Source organism: Parasteatoda tepidariorum, chromosome 7 (assembly GCF_982258835.1).
Source record: "Parasteatoda tepidariorum strain Cologne lab strain chromosome 7, Ptep-v5.0, whole genome shotgun sequence".
In the NCBI taxonomy this organism is placed as follows: domain Eukaryota; kingdom Metazoa; phylum Arthropoda; class Arachnida; order Araneae; family Theridiidae; genus Parasteatoda; species Parasteatoda tepidariorum.
In genome coordinates, this window is record NC_141761.1 from 62,950,827 (window position 1) to 62,970,866 (window position 20,040).

The window sequence follows — 20,040 nt, forward strand, 5'->3', positions numbered from 1 at the left end:
TATCATTAGCGTTTAGGTTAAAAGTTAGGGATCGCAAAAGCAAGGCACTGATCCTACAAAAATATTTATTTTAATTTAAATGGCAATCCCGATTATATTATTGAAATTAAATGGCAATAACTGGTTGCATGTCTTGTCTACTCTACATCTTGTTTAGGTGATTTGATCAATTTTATTTGATTGGAAATAATATTGCTTCGTATATCAACTCTTTCGCACTTTATATAATGTAATTTTGTTTATAATAAATTTATATCAATTCTTTGTAACCTTATGATCTCAAAGAAATCACTGTGTTTAGATTTAAGTTATTGGTGTACAAGTAGATTTCTTGGACTTAAAAAGGCTGTTATAAGATCGTAAGTGAAAAGTTAGTTGTTTTTGTATAAGTATGATACATTCTATTTGGAGAATTTGTATGCGATAAAGAAATTTTTCTGAAAATTTGTCATCTCGTATGTCATGAAACGTATAAAAAACATTCTTTATGTATCATCTGGTCGACTTGACCTTAAAGATTATATTGAATTATATTTTATTTGGATTGAAAGCGAAACTATAGAAATTTAATGAACTTAGAAATGATGGGATATTGATTTCGATAAATTGTTAGTGTGTTTTTATTGAATTAAGTAGATTTCATGTGAGAAAAAAGAAATGATTTTTACAAATTACTATTTAATATTTTAATTACTAAATTGTAAACAAATTTTTTCTTAGCTGACTAGCGATGTAGTGTAATATTTGATTATTTTGACTTGGGAGATACTAATTTACCTTAGATATAAAATGTGTTTAAATATATTAGTTTTAACTTTGAACTTCTTCAATAATTTCTTATTTTTTTTCTTAAGAAAGTTTCTTTTTTATATATTATTTATCATTTTTATTTTCAGCTGTGGAAAGCAAAGATTTTGTTCATTAGGACATGTACGTTAAGAAAAGTATCTAAATAGTTCATCATTGTTTATAATTGTGTTTTAATCATTGAGTGCATATGAATAATGCCTACTGCATCTGGCCCTGTAACAGTTAACAGTAATTCTCTTCAAGATCGAAATGAGCAGTGCGGTATTCGTGATGTGTGGGCACATAATATGGAGGATGAATTTAGGATAATCCGTCAAGTTGTTCAACAATACCAATATGTAGCCATGGTAAGTAAAGATTTATCAGATTAGAAACAAAACTAATTAAAGTTATAACAAAACTAATCAATTTTTATATCAACTCACTTTTCAACTTTGCCAATAATTATTTTATCTGTGTTGTGTGAACTTTTATTTCAAATTTATGACAGTTTCCAAATTTAATCCCCAAATTTTTTGATGGGCTTTGGTAATCTGTGATATATTTTAAGTTTTCCCAAGTAGAGATATTTCTCAAATACCAACAAAAATAAGAAAAATATCGTAAAAAATTAGGCATCAATAAGTTTTTAAATCTTTTATTGAGTGTATGTTCATAACAGTATCAGAGATGCCAACTTGCTCCGGACAGCAAATATATATTTTAAAGTGGTAGTTTATCAATTGTGATTCTTGGTTTAATAAATTTAATTTAGTAGATTTTTATCCACCACTATTTCTAAACAATTCGTAGGCTTATATATTTCACCACCTTATATTACTTATGTCGTGGTATACCTTTTAAAAAGCAAGCAGAAATAGTCAAATATTTGCAAAATTTACTTTGTAGTTACTTACCGTTTTACTAATTATTTAGGCTTATCCGGAGCAGTTGGCATCTCTGCAGTATAATAACAGGGTTCCCACAGTACTTGAATTCTGTCATAGGGTACTTGAAAAGTACTAGATTTTTTTTGGAATTAAAATAATACTTATCTTTTTGATAAAAAATGCAGCAAAAAAATAATAAATAATATCAAACGAAAATTATAGAAATTCTGGTATATGCAATTTTTGATCCTGAAGTGAAAAGAGGTTAAAGAAGATACGAAATTTTTCTCTCCTAGATTTTTCACTCCAGATTATTGTTCATCTCTGATGTTTAGAAAGCTAAAAATTTCTTACAAATTTTAGTTTTTGTAGTCATAGTTTCTGAATGATAACTAGCGTTTCATCGATTTAGAAATATTTTCAATGTGTTAACTTCATTATTATGACATGTTAATGCTGTTATCCTATTAGTTTTTTTAATTTTTGTAAGAAGGATCATTAATTTGTAGATAAAATCAGATTTTTACATTTAGTTCTAGATTTCATGAATTATGAATAAAAATTGTGATTCACATTAAACTGATTCTTGATTTATGGATCGGAATTCATATAAAGAAAGTAATTAATGTATGATATATCAAATGTTGCTTTAAAGTGATTTGCAAATTACTCATCAGTATTCGTATTAAGGTATTTTATAAATCACACATCATGATTCACATTAAAATGATTTATCAAACAAGCATCATGATTTCAATTAAAGTTATTTCTAAATCATGTAACTTGATACGTATTTAAGCAATTTCAGAATCGTGCATCACAATTCTCATTCAAGTAGTTTATATGGTATTAGAAGGATTTAAGATTTACGCATCGTGATTCACTTAAAAGAGATTTAATAATTAATGCTTGCAATTCTCATCCAAATGATTTATGAATCACACAGAGTTGTTCTAAATTAAGCAACTTTCGAGTCACATCAAAATGATCACTATTCACATGAAAATTATTAGCTAATCATGTAACAGAATTCTCATTAAAGTGATTTATCTCACATCATGATATACGTCTTGTAAGCTCCTGCATTTTGTAACATTTGCTATTCATATTGTTCCGATTTAAGAAACATGCTCCGCAATTTGATTTCAATTTGCAAATTGTGATGCGTGATTTATGCAATCTTCAGGACTTACTTCACCTTTTTTGTAATTTTGATTTACAGATATTATATATCTAGATTTGCATAAATGTGATTTTTAAAAATCACGCTTTTAGTGCTAATCACGCTTTATGTCAATTGGAATTTTTCAAAGTGATTTGAAGCAGCAATATAATTATCAACCAGAGTTGGGTTTTTGCTGTCAAAAACTGGTTTTTGACATGACAGTGGTAAAAACCGTGTTTTTACCGGTAAAAACCATCAAAAACCTACTGTTTTCTTTAATTTATGGCATATAGTGGATAATATATTATTTTCACATAATTGCCTTCATAAATGAATGTTGTAAATGATTGCTATTGATTTTGCAACTATATACATGTATTCTTATAGAAGGATATACATTCATATAAAAATATTGTAATATAGGGTGACCTGGTAATTCCTGATCAAAAAACGCAAACATCTATTTTGTGAAAAAACTATTCAAAATAGAATTTTAATATTTATTGGAAGTTTGAGGCTATATGAGATGAGTCCAATGCCACCTTCTTTTGTTTGAAAATCTAATTAGAATTTAAAAGATTTTAAGTTTTTAGTGATCAGGAATTACCCCTGGTCTTGATCATTTCTGGGGTAATTACTGATCACCAGTTTTTATTGTAAAGGGGCTGTTTAAAAATAATTATATAATGGTAATTAACAAATAAGACATCAAGATCAAACAAATAAACCAAAAGGATATGTTTAAGCAGTTAATAAAATGATTTATTTAAAAGCAAGAAGAACGATTAACACTTTAAATTTTCAAAAATCTTTGCATCATGCCATACACTTTAGGCAATCAACCAACTCATTCTCATGTTCTTCTGAAATATAAGAGAGTTCCCACATGGGTTACTTTTGCTGGATTTTTTAACTTCATTAAGGGAAAGTGTAAAGTTAAGTAAGGTATGTCAACAGCTCTCACACTGAAATTTTCATTTTCAATCATTAAAAGAAATTCACTAATTTTGTTTTCTAGAAGCCTAGTATCCTTTTTAGGCTTATAATTTCTCCCCATATTTATACTAGGCTAATTTATAAACTTAAAAATTATTCTAACAATTATACTAGGCTTATTTATAAGCTTAAAAATTATTCTAACGATGTACACACATAAAATTAAGATAGAAGCACTGTAAGACAAATCAGAAATGGTGCAAATCAGAATTCAGTCTTGTATACAGTTAAAAACAGATTTTGTGATGACAGTTAAAATATATTTTATAGTTGTTCCACTTAATAAATATGAACTGTTATTTACGAAATGACAATTAGGTATTTATAAGCTATTTTATATACTATTTATAGGAAGAAATGACAATGATCAGGAATTACCCCAGTGATCAATAATTACCCCATCTGTAGGGGGCAACATTTGATATAGTTTCCTATAATCAATTATAATGTTTACAGTAGATGTGAAACAATTAAACAAAAGCTTACACTACTTATATATCAAAGAAAAAGAAAGTGACTCAAAATATTTATTATTAAGAGAAGGAGGGGGATCTTTGCAGAAATGTGCACATTTTGAAACCCATCTTTGAAATGGAAAATACAGAAAGCAGTTTAAAAGATACTTATTTTGTTTGATTAAACAAAAAATTATTATTAAGTAAATGTAGTTATACTCTAGTAAAGTGTACAAGCATTCTTGTCCATGTCTTAAATTTAAAAAAAAATAATTTTTTTTAAGATAAAACTTAGGTGATCATTATTTACCCCAGAAACAGAGTGATCGTGAATTACCCCGGGTCACCCTACTTATTGAAAATAGTGATACTTACTTTTATCATTATAGCTTGATTTGCGAAGGATTCAAAATTTTGCACTTCTTAATTATTAGAAATAAACAAACAAACAAAAAAGCTTGAAACTATTAATAAATTCAAGAACTGTAAAGAAGAATTTAAGGTTTGGCATTTCTTAAATATTAGAAATAAGATAAACAAAACTTTCAAAACTTGTAACTACTACAAACTCTAAGTCAAGAATGACTTGACATTCTTCAGTAATGTAATATGCCAAACAAAATGATGCTTGGAAATGTTGAAAATTTTGTTTAGTATTCTATTATTTTGCTTCAAATAGTAGTATGTTTTGATATAATCATGTTGGGAAAATGGAAAAATCTGTTCTTAAATATCTTTTAACAACTTTTTTTCTAATTTTATTGCCCAAAAATGAATTAATTCTAAATTATAAGCAGTTTAACTCAAATAAAAATACAGTTTTACCAAAACTATGGGTTTTTGACATTTTTGACATGACGGTAAAAACCATGGTATAAACCGGTAAAAACCGTTATGTGTCAAAAACTTGCCAACCCTGTTGTCAACCATTTGCATTAGAAGCTGATAAATAAAATTACTATTAATATTATTATTTTGTCAAATAAGCATTGTGTTTGAAAATATACAATTTCTGCTTTGACGAAATTATAAAATCTGGTTGACGTATACTTTTGTATATTAACTGTAATACTGTATGGGTCCTTGAATAATTTGAGTTAAGGACCTTGAAAGTGTATTATTCATAACTGTCGATACATTATCCTTGCCAGGAAGTTCTTTATGAGATTTTTGTCCTCCATCCTCTCCTATCTAGGGTGTTACTTGTGGTAACATTTCAACTTTGCTAATTGAAATTGTTTTTCTCATTGGTCACCATACTTGACCATGTTGATCTTGGCTTCCTTCTCTTCTTTCCTTCTGATGACCAAGTTAATGCGATTCTCTGTTTGTGATGGCATATTTTCTCAATTTGTGCCTGATTTTGTTTTAACTTATCTTTTTAAAATCTATTCTTAATAGCTTGGTACTGGATTTATAGTATAGATCCATGTTGTGTTGTTTATTTTGTTTGAAAGGCTTCTATTTTGTTGTTTTTGTTATCTGCTTTGTTGATTTCGCTGTTTCGTTGTCAAGTAGTGAAACAGATTTCACTGTTGCTTTGAATCTTTAAAATTTTAATTGAATAGAATCTTTAAATTTTTAATTGATTTTAAATATGAATAAACAATTTCATATTCAAACATTGTAGTTTTAAAAACCATGAAAAGCATTCTGAAAGTGTTCAGTGCTTTTTTATTCTTTCTCTTATTGTCCTCGTCAGTGTTACCATGATTGTCCAATTTATGTAAAATTATTTGTCTCTTGAATTTGCTCTACTTTATAATGTATTAAAACAAAAGGATTTTACAAACCATCTCATTCTTTACTTTTAAAATTTACAGAAAAATACAATTTTAACTTCTGAGAAAAAAGAAATTTTTTCTTGGACATTGTGAAGTAAAATAACTACTGTGCTTCTTGTTTTATCAATTAAAACAAAAAATTGTTTATGGATCTCAAGAGAAATTTTTTTTATATAAAATGACATTTGTGTCTAATTGCTATAAAACTTGTTTCTTACCTGATACAAATTTTTGAAAGTAAGTGGGACCTTTGTATTTTAGAGATCCTTTTGAGTAGTTTGTATGTTTGTCCATTTAAAAGTCCTGTAAAATGCAATTTTCAAAAAAATAAGTTTTAAGTAAATGAAGCAAAAGTTTAACATTCTACTATTGCTAATTTATTACATACTAGTTGGAAAACATTTAGATAAATTCTGATTTTTTTAATGATTTTTTAAGATCAGCCATTTCACAGTATTTACTGCTCAATGTGTGCAACTTACATTTAAAATAAAATTTTCTTTAAAAACTACTATAAATAGCTGCCTTTTAGATTGTCATTGTTACTTATTTTTAAACAAAGTAATCATTTGATATTAAAAAAAATTTTAGATTCATTAAAAAGAAATATTTTTCTGTTAAAATTTGGTTCTATTTTTTTACACTAATGTAACAAAATATTATAATTACATTCATTTTTAACTATGTTAAGGTAAAATTTCATTCAGTTTCTACAACATTAAAAGAAAAAAGAAGAATAGAGTATACACTAAATATTTTTTCTCTAGTGGCTATTTTTCATATATTTCAAAAAAAAAAAAAAAAAAAAAAAACTACTTTTTTGATCAAAATTTAAATTGCTGTATCAACAAACAAAAAAATTGCACAAAATCCTTTAGAGATCGTTTATGGTAGCTAATACCCAAATTTTTTTAGAAAAGAAAAAAAAAAGCACTACCAGATTTACATTATATAGCTGTAAAATATATAAGAATAGTAAATTTAAGTTTTTAAATTAACAGTTAGTTGAAATATAGGTATAGAAAATAATTTCAATTTATTTATACAATGACTAAAAATAAAGTTACCTACAGAAAAGAGACATGTTTAATACTTATGCATTTCTCATTTGTTTCAGGACACAGAGTTTCCTGGAGTAGTAGCTCGACCGATTGGAGAGTTCAGAAGTACAGCAGATTACCAATATCAATTATTGAGGTGTAATGTTGATTTGTTGAAAATCATACAACTGGGATTAACATTTATGGATGAAAATGGAAAATCTCCTCCAGGATTCACAACATGGCAATTTAATTTCAAGTTCAATCTTACGTAAGTTGGTTTTGTTAATTTAAATAGTTATATATTTATTTATCTATTTATTTGAATATTTATGTACTATTTATTTGAATTGCTAAGATCTTCAAATGATGTTCCACATGTTTTGATTTTTGCTTGATATGAAAAATTTCACTTGCTTTATTAACATATTTGTTTTATGTGAACTTAAAAACATTTCATTTTCTGGATTAAATAACATATAGGTCATCAAATAGTACTGCCAAGAAAATTAATTTATGCTGCCGTTGACAAGTATGACATTTGTTTTGTTAATTTAAATAGTTATATGTTTGTTTACCTATTTATTTCAATATTTATATATTTATTTATTTGAATACTTCTGTATTTATTTATTTAAATTGCTAAGATCTTCAAATGATGTTCCACATGTTTTATTTTTTGCTTGATATGAAATATTTCACTTGCATTATTTATAATTTTTTTTTACATGAACTTAAAAACATTTCAATTTCTGGATTAAGTAACACATAGGTTATCAAATAATACTGCCAAGAAAATTAATTTATGCTGCCATGTTGTCATTTATTTATGTTAGAAGAAGATATTTCAGAAACAGTTTCTTGCATTTAAAAGTCGATTTTATAAAATTCAGTCACATATCCTCCTTTCTCAAATCTTTTAATATTGTGCATTAATGACACATTTCATTTTCTTCGATTTATGAGCATGCAATTCTAAACAGAATCTTAAAAGTATCAATTTTATCAGTATTTGTAGATTTGGCAATCATTTTTCCAAATTTATGTTTACTCTGTCGATATTCTGTGATTTTCCATTGATTTAACTTAAAATTTTACTGCTCACTTCCTTATTGGATAAAATAAATAACTTTGATATGATATGAAATATCTTCAAATTAAAATGTTTTGCTGAAGGAAATACTTAGAATACTATCCTTTTTATTTTTTACTCTGTTTAACTAATGTTAGATTGATTTTTACAGGGATGAGATTTTTCCGCTTTTTAGCGGATTTCCGCTTTTTTCACTTATCTCTTGAATTTCAACTTTTTTATCAAAGATTCAGATTTTTCTAAAAATTTAACTTTTTTTTATAAATATTCCGCTTTTTCAGTTAATTCACCGATTTTCAAAGAGAAACAGAAAATTCAAACTACATAGCTACCAATCCTTTCTCATTTTAACTATTTTCTCCCCCTTTTACTCGCAGCAGATAAGATTTTCCGAATTTTTTACCCGCCCTCCAGATAGATCCGATTTTTGTAGTTCAAACGACGCTGCTTCTGACAAGCCTTTTACAGGTCCCAAGCCTGGAATCTGCTAATATCTCGATTCTTATTCACACGATTTTAATATCAAACATAGCTTTTCATATTTGCGTTTTGCGATTCTTATTCACGCGATTTGAATATTGTACGTTGCGATTATTATTTACGAGATTTAAAAATCCAATATTGTGATTCGTATTTACGTCTTTTTAAAAACCTATGTAGCGATTCGTATTCACGCAAGTTTAAAATTCAATGTCTTGATTTGCTCATGCAGTTTATGATATCAAACATCGATTTTCGTATTTATACGTGATTTTAAAATAAGGCATTGGGATTCGCATTCAGGCATTCTAAAAATTATGCATCATAATTCTTATTTATGCAATCTAAAAATTACGCATCATGATTCGTATTTACGCGATCTAAAAATTATGAATCGTGATTTGTATTTACGCGTTTTAAAAATTCTATGTCCCAGTTTGTATTTTCTCATTTTCAAAATCGTATATCTAGTTTCATATTCATGTGATTTCAAAATCCATAATTGTTATTCATATTCACGCAATTTTAAGCTCAACTATCGCGATTCTTGTAAGAAGTAAAAAATTTTTTTTAATTAGTTACTATAAAGGTAACTGTTTTTCTAACAACGATTATCAATATATGTAAGTGTTACAACATCAGAGAAACTGGAAGGGAATATATTCAAAACTTACATTCTGTGCTTGCAAAGAAGAAAAAATAGGATTTGTCACAAGATGTTTGAAGATGGACTAACGACTAAATATAGCAAACAAAAGCAATCACTTACAAAGGGATTTAATTTAATTTTTTTTTTGTTTTTTGAAAATAGTTAATTAACTCATCATCAAAATTTTATTTATAATTGCTGTTATTTATGCTATAAAATGCAAAATTCTTATCAAATAAAATACAATTATCTAAACACTTGCTGATTGTCATGTAATTTTTCAAACTAAAATAGCAATTTTTGTATGTTAAGGAGTTACTATATATTTCTACTTCACTGTTATTGATATGTTTCAAAGGGCTCTAGTAAGATTAGACTATAATATGAACATAATGATTCGGTCCATTGTTAAAGTTTTTTTCCCCAATATAATTTAAAAAGTAATATTACTGATATATTTGCTATAAATCACATAACAGTATTTATTAAGAGAAATGAAATATTATTGTATATTCTCAGTAGTTTTAATTTGCTAAACAAGGTAGTTTTTCAAGTAATAATTGTCTCTTATGTGAACTGAGGAAAAATATAATTTCCAGCTTTATTTTTTCAATTGATAATTTTTATTTTCACTAAATGTTAAGTATCAATGTAGTCATTTATATAATAATAGATTAGTACACAATTGTATGTCAACACATTATTTATTACCTTAAACTGTCTGGAATTTATTATTGAAGGGTTGCGCTTGCGTAAAATTTGCTATTGTGGAAATTCAGCTTTTTTGCCTTTCGGCTAATCTCATCCCTGTTTTTAATAACATATAATTTAACTGTTCCCAGTCTTATTGAATGAAATAAATGACTTCAATCTTTATAAGTGATATTTTCAAATTAGAATGCTTGATTAAAACAGATGCTTAGAATAATATCCCCTTTCTATTTTGTTAATTATTTATTTCTCTGTTTAACTAATGTTTTATTAATCTTAATTACCGTATAAATAATTGTTTTCTACAGAAAATTGTAATTATGTTTACAATTTTCTTCTATATTGAAATTAGGAAAATTAGCTTTTAAAAAAATTTATTTACAATTATAAAAATTAGCTGTTTAATTGTGGTCTTAATTTTTCTATTAGAGAAGATATGTATGCTCAAGACTCCATTGATTTATTGACAAGTTCTGGTATTCAGTTCAAGAAGCATGATGAAGATGGGATTAACCCTTATCACTTTGCTGAGATATTAATGACATCTGGCGTTGTCTTATGTGAAAATATAAATTGGATATCTTTCCATAGGTAATTAATATCATTGCAGTTTTCTCACTTGGTTGTCAAAATCTATAATTGTCTGGATATTTTTTTTTTTTTTCGGCAAATAAGATTTTCGTAATCTGGCATTTTTTACTGAAGATTTAAAATTCTATAAGAAAATTGTAAAATAACCAATCTTAAAATTCATGGTAACAGTAAATAGCCAATAAAAGAATGGGGTTCATTTATTAAAATTATTTGCTGTAAAAAAATTGTCTTGCATTTAATGAAATCATTCTTGTAAAAATTCCATTATCACAAGGTTAAATTTTCTCAGTTCTATTAAATCTGGATCATAAATTTGTTCAAAGTCTAACATTTCTGAAATTTGATCATATTTACTGTATACACAAGATGAGTAATAATATCTTTTAATTTTTTCTGTAATTTAAGTAAAATTAATAAAATATTTTACTTTTGTAATCTAAACTTATTTCTAAGTAATAAGTTGTTCTGCAATTTTATCTAGTTCATATTAAATACATAAAATGTGTATGTCTGCAATATTTTATGAGAAAATAAAAAAGTTATATTTATTTTACTGCTGTTGGAAGCAGTTTCTCAGAACAAAACATTTATTAAAAGTTGATAAATGCAGTTCATTTAATTATGTGCTATATAATTTCAAACCATCTGTGTCAAAAAAATTGATATACATATTCTGTTTTGTCTCCTACTGTAGTATAAATTAATATGTAAGCTATTTTATTTTTGAATTTTAAATTTGTTTGATCTCTTAACATATTTCTAGAAATTTATATGAATAATCAATTATCTAACATTCTATTTATAAAATAACTGTTTTTTTACTGCTGTCTGTCTTAGTTGCATCTGTTTTGCAAATTTGAAAATACAGGCTTTCCACATCAAAAAATCAGTTAAATTATTTTTTCCCTTGTCATTAAATGGGAAACATGGCGTGTAGCATTTTTAAAGAGTACTTAAAGGTGCTTATTTTCGTTTTTTAAAATCCCTGAAAGGAGCTTTTTATAATTAGGTTTTTTTTAAAAAGTGCTTATTGTTCCTTTTTTGTGAATGCAATTTTTTTCTTTATCATATTGAATTTTGCCACGTATTATGCAAAAGCGTGATTTTCATTCAACCATACTCTGTTTCGGCCTTTTGTCGGTCCTTAGCGTATGCAAACGCCAATAATTTTACATGGTGAAATCTTTTCAAGTGTGCATGTGCATCTATTGAACTGGGTTTAATGAGATTCTAGTACTGTCATGTGCAACTCTGCTGCATTTTGCAAAATATTCTCAATTTCATGCTTCATTTCCCCCCCCTCTGAAATCATGATTTATTGAAGCGAAAAATTTTCCGATCTTTTTACGGTGGCTGATATATTCAAGAAAAAGTTCTTTGTTAGAAACTAGTTATTTTATCATGATCGTGCTAAGTCTTTGAAAATTATTTTGCATTTTGTTAATGTATATAGCAGTTAAAAATATTTTTTAGTACTAAAAAAGTACTTTAAATGTGCTTATTTATTGTTGAAAGATTTAGCTATGCATCCTGGGAAAGAAATATGTAACAGTGAAATATCAGTGTAATTTCACCCTGATTCAAAATTCTTGGAGAGTTAAATAATGTGATTTTTTTCCCCTTCAATTCATGTTAATCTCTTTTCATAATACCCAGTCTCATGAGTCTCTTCATAACCACTCTCATTACAAAAATTTTTTAATTACAGTAGTATATTTGATGCAATTAGCTTTGCTGAAAAATTTCTTAAAAACATTCATATTGCAGATACGAGATTCTTCTGCTTTTCTAAGCTGTAGAAGAAATTAAATTTTTAAACTTATTATAATTTTATTCTCTTTTATGATTTATTTATCAAGCTTAAAAATTTTTTTTTTTGGATTGTCAATGTACATTTATTGTATATTAAAAAAGAATTTTAATAAGTATGTTAATAATTTAAATGTTTACTTTTTTTGAAAAATAGTTTCACACGCTTTTTAATTTTTTTTTTTTTTTTTTGCCTCTCTAATGCATGATGTGATGATGTTTGAGAATTGTATGAAGTGACAAAATAGTATTTTCATATTAGGAGCAAAATAGTTTCACTTGGTAGGGGCAATACATAAATACATTTACCAGACTAGTAATGGCAAATTTTTTCATAAATTAACATTTTTATGTACGTTTATATAGTTTTGTAATCTGTTCTTTTCAGTGGGTATGATTTTGGTTACCTGTTAAAACTCTTAACCGACCAAAATTTACCTGCAGAAGAATCCGAATTTTTTGAACTGCTGAGAATCTACTTTCCAACTATATATGACGTGAAATATTTAATGAAAAGCTGTAAAAATTTGAAAGGTGGCCTGCAAGAAGTCGCAGAACAACTAGAAGTAATCTTTATTTTTTTTCTGTGTATAATTATTTTATTTAGTCATGTCATTTAGGAAAATGCATGTATAGAAAAATACATCTTATGTAATTTACAGATATTTATGAGTTATACAGATGTGTATAAATAGTTATGGTTGTTAGAAAGGCGAAAATACATAGTAATGAGTTTTATTTAAATGTTTTATGTTTGATTTATCCTGCATGAGCTGCAAGTACATTGAAACCCTAATAAAAAAAATAATCGCTCAAAGAAAACAGGAAAAGAACATAAAAAAAAGGAGTAAGGGAAAAAACAATAAAAAATATATATATATTTAAAAAAAATAATGGCTAATTAACCATAGTACTTTTTCAACCCATGAAGGTATTATATCTGCAAAAATTAGTGTTTTCTTACATTATATTAAATACTTATTTCTATTAATTATTTCTTCTTTCTAATACTAATTCTTTTGTGATTTTGTACAATATTGCCAAAGTTAAATACATCAATACATTAGTGTGAAGAGCGCTAAGTAAATGAGATTGATTCTTTATGTTAACATAATTCTATCAAGTAAAAACCACAAAAATTTGATATAAGACACACAAGACAAAATAAATAAAAAATTATATAGAGAGTAGAATGAAAGAGTTAAGATCAACTTTAAAAATGGATTTTAAAATATAATTGTTTATATTTTTTAAAAAAAATTTTGTTTAGTTATATCCTTTTGTGGTTTATTTGTCTTTATATTGTTTTGTTTTTCTTTCTTTTCTGAGTTTTCTTGTTTTCATTGTCTGGTAGTAAAATACTACCAGAACAAAGCACAAATTTTAAATAAATAAGTTTGAAAGTAAGACTTTTGTCTATTGTGCATTTACTAGGTTTTTATGTTCCAATTATTTCCTATACTTTGAATTTCTGGAATTGTTGAATGCTTTCCTTCCAAAAACCTAGGGCTGATAAAAAAAAATAATCCTGGTTACTTTTTTTACCCTGCATGATTAAGTTTTTTAAAGCTGAACTCTAGTTGGTTTTTTTGGTAAATTTAAATTTAAACACATATTCCTGGTGCTTAAATAGATAAAAGATTAAAAATCTATATTGAGAATATTTCTGTAAGAAATATTTCAAGAACGAAAATATAAATCTTATGACTTTTTATAATTGTATGAAAAGAAAAACTTCAATGAAGAATATATAGCAGTGGTCATCAACTGGCGTTTTTTTTTTTACGAACAATTTTCGTAAAAAATCTATATGGGTTTAAAATACTTTTCTTTCTTTAAAAAAACCATAATGTCTTCGTTTCTGTGAAATTTAACATACCAACAGTGCAAAAAAAATTATTTCTCAGGTTTTGCATCCAAGAAAATATTCATTCAAATACAAAAATAATCGTGTATGTTGCTCTTTTTTGTTTAGTTTTTTTTTTTTTTTTTTTTTTGTATTTTGTGAATATAATTTAGCATGTGTGTATTTTATTTTATACCCGTCGTTAAACAGCCGACCCAATTTTTGGGTTTACGACTACTAATGTTCAACTCCATAGCATTGTAATTTTGAACCCAATCCAGAAGACAAGGGAACTTCTGGATCAAGTATTGGAAGAAATTTGCCGTCGTGGAGGACTTTTTTGATGGAACTTACCCGCATTTGCATTACATGGAGAGGAAAACCACAAGAACCTCTCACGGTTAGCCTAGTGGCAAGGGGACTCTAACCCATAATCCGTCTACCACTGAGGATATTTCATGTCAGCCTTGTGGTCCGTGCAAGCCGAATGAGGAATTCGTATCGACCAGCCATCGCCGGGATGAAACCTCGGTTAACCTAATTGGAAAGCGAATGCTCTATCCCCTGAGCTATCGCGGCTCTGCATGTGTGTATTAGAAATTTTCTAGGAGAAATTCTCCAATTTATTTACATTTGTAAATTTTGTAGCCAGAATTTTTTAACATGCAATTAAATATTTTTAAAAATCTACATCTTATTTTAATTTGTAATTCAATACTTTTATTTTGTACAACTTGATAAAAATCTGACAGTAATATTTAATATTCCTTCAAACATAAAAGAGTCCTGTATAAAATTTTGATAAAGTTGCGGAATAGTTTTTAGTTACGTTATTGTCTGGTTAAGAAGGAAACTGCGTGCATTCAAAATTGTTACTTTTTTATAGTGTATGTTTTTGTGTTGCATTAAAAAAAAAATTATTACTATTTTTTATTGATAATTGAATTTTGATTTTCAGTTAGAAAGAATTGGTCCTCAACATCAGGCTGGAAGTGATAGTCTTTTAACTGGTGCCACATTTTTCAAAATGAGAGAGGTGAAATTTAACATGTGTTGTATTTAATGTTTCTTTATCTTTTAATTTCAGTGCATTAAATCATTTAATTGTATAAAAGAAATTGAAAATATTAATAATTAGTTTTTACCGTATTTAATTTCTTTATTGTCAAAGTTGGTGTATCTTAAATTAATAGACATTTTATTTATTTTGTTTGTCATCTAATCCTGATATACTGATAATTAAACAGATTTAGATTCAATTAATTACCTATTTTTAGTTTTGAATAGCTTTTTCTGTAAAATGATATAAAAAAATTTAAATAATACTCAAATAAAATAATTTGTGTCATAATTTTTTTAAAATATGGAAAGTTATTCCCTCCAACACTGCGTTTTTTGAATTAATAAAAATATCCTAAAATTAAGAACTTTTCATTAATTTGAAGAATTTTTATCTAGGTGGAAAAATCTTACCTGATTGAAATTTTTTTTTTTAAGAATTCAGTTTTTAAATTTTTAGCTATTTGTCAGTTTTAAGGTACAAATGATTCTTTCCAGCAAAAAAGCATGATTAGTTTAAAATAACTCTTTGCTTTGAGTCTCAAGCGATCAAGGTTATTTATTTTCATTCTTCTGAAGTCCAAAAATGATTAGTTTTTCTCAACCCTTTTAAAAGATAGATGTTTTCAGATGTGCTCTTTGACTTATTCAAGGGAAACTATGTAAATATTAATATAAATAGAGATATTGTTAATGGTATGATTTTAAATCTCAGATCTTTCCTTTTTGCTTGATAAATTAAATCAGGACATCGAATTTCATCTCTGAAGTTCTAGTCAGACTAAGGTTTTGCTCTCCACTATTTTTAGGAAAAATATAAATAATTTTGTAAAAGTTAACAGATGTATAATAAAAAAAATTTTGGTGACCAAAACTATTAAAGAATATCGAAAATAAAAAAACTGAAGCACATTTATGGCTCAAAAAACACTGATATTAGCTTAGAATTTTTTTTTACGGTGGTTCCAATGTTATCCATATATCATTAAAAAGAAATATCAGAAATGTTCCCATACTTTTAGCACTTAAATTTTGTATACTGCTGATTTTGGACACTAAAATGCCAATTGTCAGTTTGAGGCTTGGCTAATGGGGAGAGGATCAATTAATGCAAATTTTGAGAAAATCATTGAGTGTCTTATTATTAAAGAGTTTCTGTAAGCTGTCTTCAGTCTCTCATAGAATAGCACAAAAATGTTATAAAGTGGGGCCTATTAGAGAATCGCACGGAACATTCTTCGCTGTTAAACTTCCTCGTCTTCTAAATCAATGTTAACAAAGCAAACATAAACTTGAATTTTGGCTACCTTTTGTCAACACAGCATCTAAATTTTCGTTAAAGAAATTTGGGTTTAAGAGCATGATGGAGCAGAGATAGTTTAAACACTAGCATAGATTGTAGTTTATTAATCTAATAAATTAACAACAAAATTTAATTAATCTCTCTCTTAAAGTGTGAAACCATTGCTCCCCATTTTTAATATTAGTCAACTGAAAGCTCATAAATCTAGGAAAAATATCGTAGTTTGATTTAAAACACAACATTTTATAAGAAAAAACTTATTTGCCAGTCCTAATTATTCTGTTGCTGATGGCGAATGAAATATCATGCCTTGAATTGAAGGTTGTGAACAATTTCCTTTAAAAAAAATTTTTTGTAGAATAGGGGTGCACAACCTGGGGCCCGAGGGCCACATATGGCCTGCCAATTGTTGATGTGTGGCCCAAGGGAGCTTCAAAATGCGATAAAGAAGTTTATTTTAATTTTTTTTAAACATTATAAATTTTCTTTAATTAAAATATTTAATTCAAATTTATAACACTATAAAAGGCGTACATTTTTTTCACTTTCATTCTGTAAACATCTTTTTTTTAGAGTTCATATCCCCCCCCCCAAAATTAATGTATATATATATATAACAAAATAAATAAATACATGAAAACACGAAGAAAGTTAAGAAAAACAATAAGTTTCATTTAATGTGCATAAGCTGCAAGTAAGCAGAACTCATCACGTAAGTTTTATCTTTATTTTAAACATATATATATATATATATATATATATATATATATATATATATATATATATATATATATATATATATATATATATGGTCAATCAATTATTGTGAAAAGTGTAAAAAATATTTTTTAAAAAAAGTATCAGTTCTTTTTAGTTTTAAATAAATTCAAAGTATATAATTTTCTGCAAAATGTTATTAAGCTTACTGATAAAAATACTTAGTGCTTAGAACACTAATGTTTTTATAAAAATTATAACAGGACTAAATATGCATGCGGCCCTTCGTTAATCTACCTGTTGTGTAAGTGGCCCTTTTCTCAAAAAGTTCGGGCACCCCTATAATAGAACCTAAAATGGGTGATGTTTTGAAATGTGATGTATTTTCACTATTTTGCTTTGATGATGTTAAAATCTTTTTAGATTATTGATCTTACTATTGGAATATGAGTCTGAATTTACTATATAACTTAAATAATTCATTTAATATTATCATAAACTTTGAAGTTTTTAAATAACTTTTTCTTTAAAAAATATCATTGAAATGTGTATTATTTTTTAGATGTTCTTTGAGGATAACATTGATGATGCTAAGTATTGCGGACATCTGTACGGACTTGGTACATCGTATGTTATGAATGGCAATGCTACACTTGAGGAAGCATCTCCTATCCCAACGACATCAACTTCTTGACAATTGTTGATTTAATTTCATCGCATCTTTTCATCTACTGCATCTCCTGATTTGAGTAAGTGTCAGTAGTATTTTAGTTTCTTATGTTTAATCAATATTGATAGTTTTACATATCCACCGAAATTTGTATTGTCCCACAGCAAAATCTTAGAAACAAGTTGAATTTTTTTTAAATTTTGCAAGCACTGACTTTTTTAGTACTTACATATTCTTTCTTTTTTTTTGTTGTATAAAGCATTTAAATTATTTATTTGTAGTGGTACTCAAAATTCTATTAAAGAAACTCATTAAACCAAGAATAGAAATGTTACTTTAAAAAATGTTTTTTAGTTTCTAGGAAAATTCTGTATCAGTTAGTATGGATTTTCTATATTTTAGTTTTTAGTAATTTTGTGATAATTTTTTAGCTATATCTTTTTTTCCTATTTTCCCTTGATGCATTTGATTCAAAATAATTCTGCAATATCAAGTTGTTGAGTTTTGGCAACTATTTATCATTTTTCCAACCCTTTCCAAGGTTTTTCCAGTAATTTATTTTACTATCTGTTCTGCTATCAATATTGGCCTCTTCAAACATAGAATATTCCTTAAATTTTACCTTTTTTTAATACATTTAGACATGATGATTGTTCTATTAGAATTATATTAATCAGTAATATGATGTATAAAATGAACTCTTGTTAAAAAAATGCATATGTTTAAGATTTTTGTTAATAAAATAAAATAATTTAATAATTTTGTCAATAAAATTTACTTATATGTTTTTATTTGTTTTTCTAGGATTGCAATATCATGACATGGTTTTAATAATTCCAGAGATATGTTGTACATGCTAAAAATAAATTGTTATTCTTTTAAATTTCTGAAAACTTAAAAAATAAATAAATAAACATTAAAAATCATAAAGTCTCATAAGACTTTTACAGGATGTATCGTATATATGCATTTTGTATTAATTAAATTATTGTTTTGTCATCATTCATGCTTCATTGGATTATGTGCACATTATTTTGTTCTCATTTTTTTAAAGCAGCTTAAAAGGCATTGTGTCTTGTTTTATTTCTACACTAGGTCACATTATTTAAACATTTACAATTTGTACACTACTTACAGGACTATATTTCGAGGAATTACTATAGATTAATATGTCATAAAGCTAAAATTATCCATGCAGCAGATTTTATAAATCCAAATTTTAGATTTTATTAATCCAAATATAAATCCTAATTCAGGCTCATTTTTTTTTTACAACCTTAAAAAAAATTAAACTGTTAATTATGATATTTATCCAAATCTATGTTTGGTAACATGCAAAATGTTATTTGGTGAAATTATCAATATTAAAACAAGTCAAAGAAATCTAGTATGTTTTTGGTATTTTTCAAAATAAACTTTAACACTTATTATAAAAATAATTATTAATTTGTGTTATTATTTTATTGGAGACATACTGTATAATGATGGTTGTTCATTAATAGATATTTTAAGGGTCATTAATATAGTTGACGAAAAAGATAATTTAGGTACACTGATTTTTACTAAGAAATATACTGATTTTTTTTTTTAATGTATATTTTTGTGTTTGAAAATCATTTAAATTTATACTTAAAATAAACAAAAAAGGCAAGAGAAAAGAAAAATACTTTTAACATAGTGTTAGAACTACCTTTAGTAATTTCAATAAGATTTGATGAATTTAAATTTGTTTATATTTACAATAGAAAGAAAAAAAAGAAATTCAAATGAATAAATTAACCAAAAAATTATCAATGAAAAAACTTTACCTAGATTAAATAAAAATGATTGCTAATCGAATCATATTTGTATTTTTCTTTTTTTGAAGGATAATTTTTTTATTAAATCTATCTATAAATTTATCTATTTTATTAATTTAGTGTTATTTATTACAGCTTATCAAAATGCTTTTCTATAAAGTACTTTGTTTAGAATATGTTTCAATTTTTGG

General features: G+C 26.2%; 1 protein-coding gene across 4 annotated transcripts; it reads left to right on the forward strand.

Moving 5' to 3' along the window:
* The first annotated feature begins 4 nt into the window (after positions 1–4).
* Positions 5–19,052, forward strand: Pop2 (CCR4-NOT transcription complex subunit Pop2). 4 transcript variants are annotated; one of them, XM_016073917.4, is made up of 8 exons: positions 5–359; positions 897–1,157; positions 7,197–7,390; positions 10,482–10,643; positions 12,844–13,021; positions 15,260–15,337; positions 17,943–18,129; positions 18,855–19,052. In XM_016073917.4, the coding sequence occupies exons 2-7, from the start codon at positions 1,005–1,007 to the stop codon at positions 18,072–18,074; spliced, it is 897 nt and encodes a 298-aa protein (XP_015929403.1). In that variant the 5' UTR covers positions 5–359; positions 897–1,004; the 3' UTR covers positions 18,075–18,129; positions 18,855–19,052. The 4 variants fall into 4 exon arrangements, with proteins under 4 accessions (XP_015929403.1, XP_042901520.1, XP_015929404.1 ...); XM_043045586.3 differs by having other exon boundaries at positions 5–229; XM_016073918.3 differs by having other exon boundaries at positions 5–157.
* Positions 19,053–20,040: the final 988 nt, after the last annotated feature.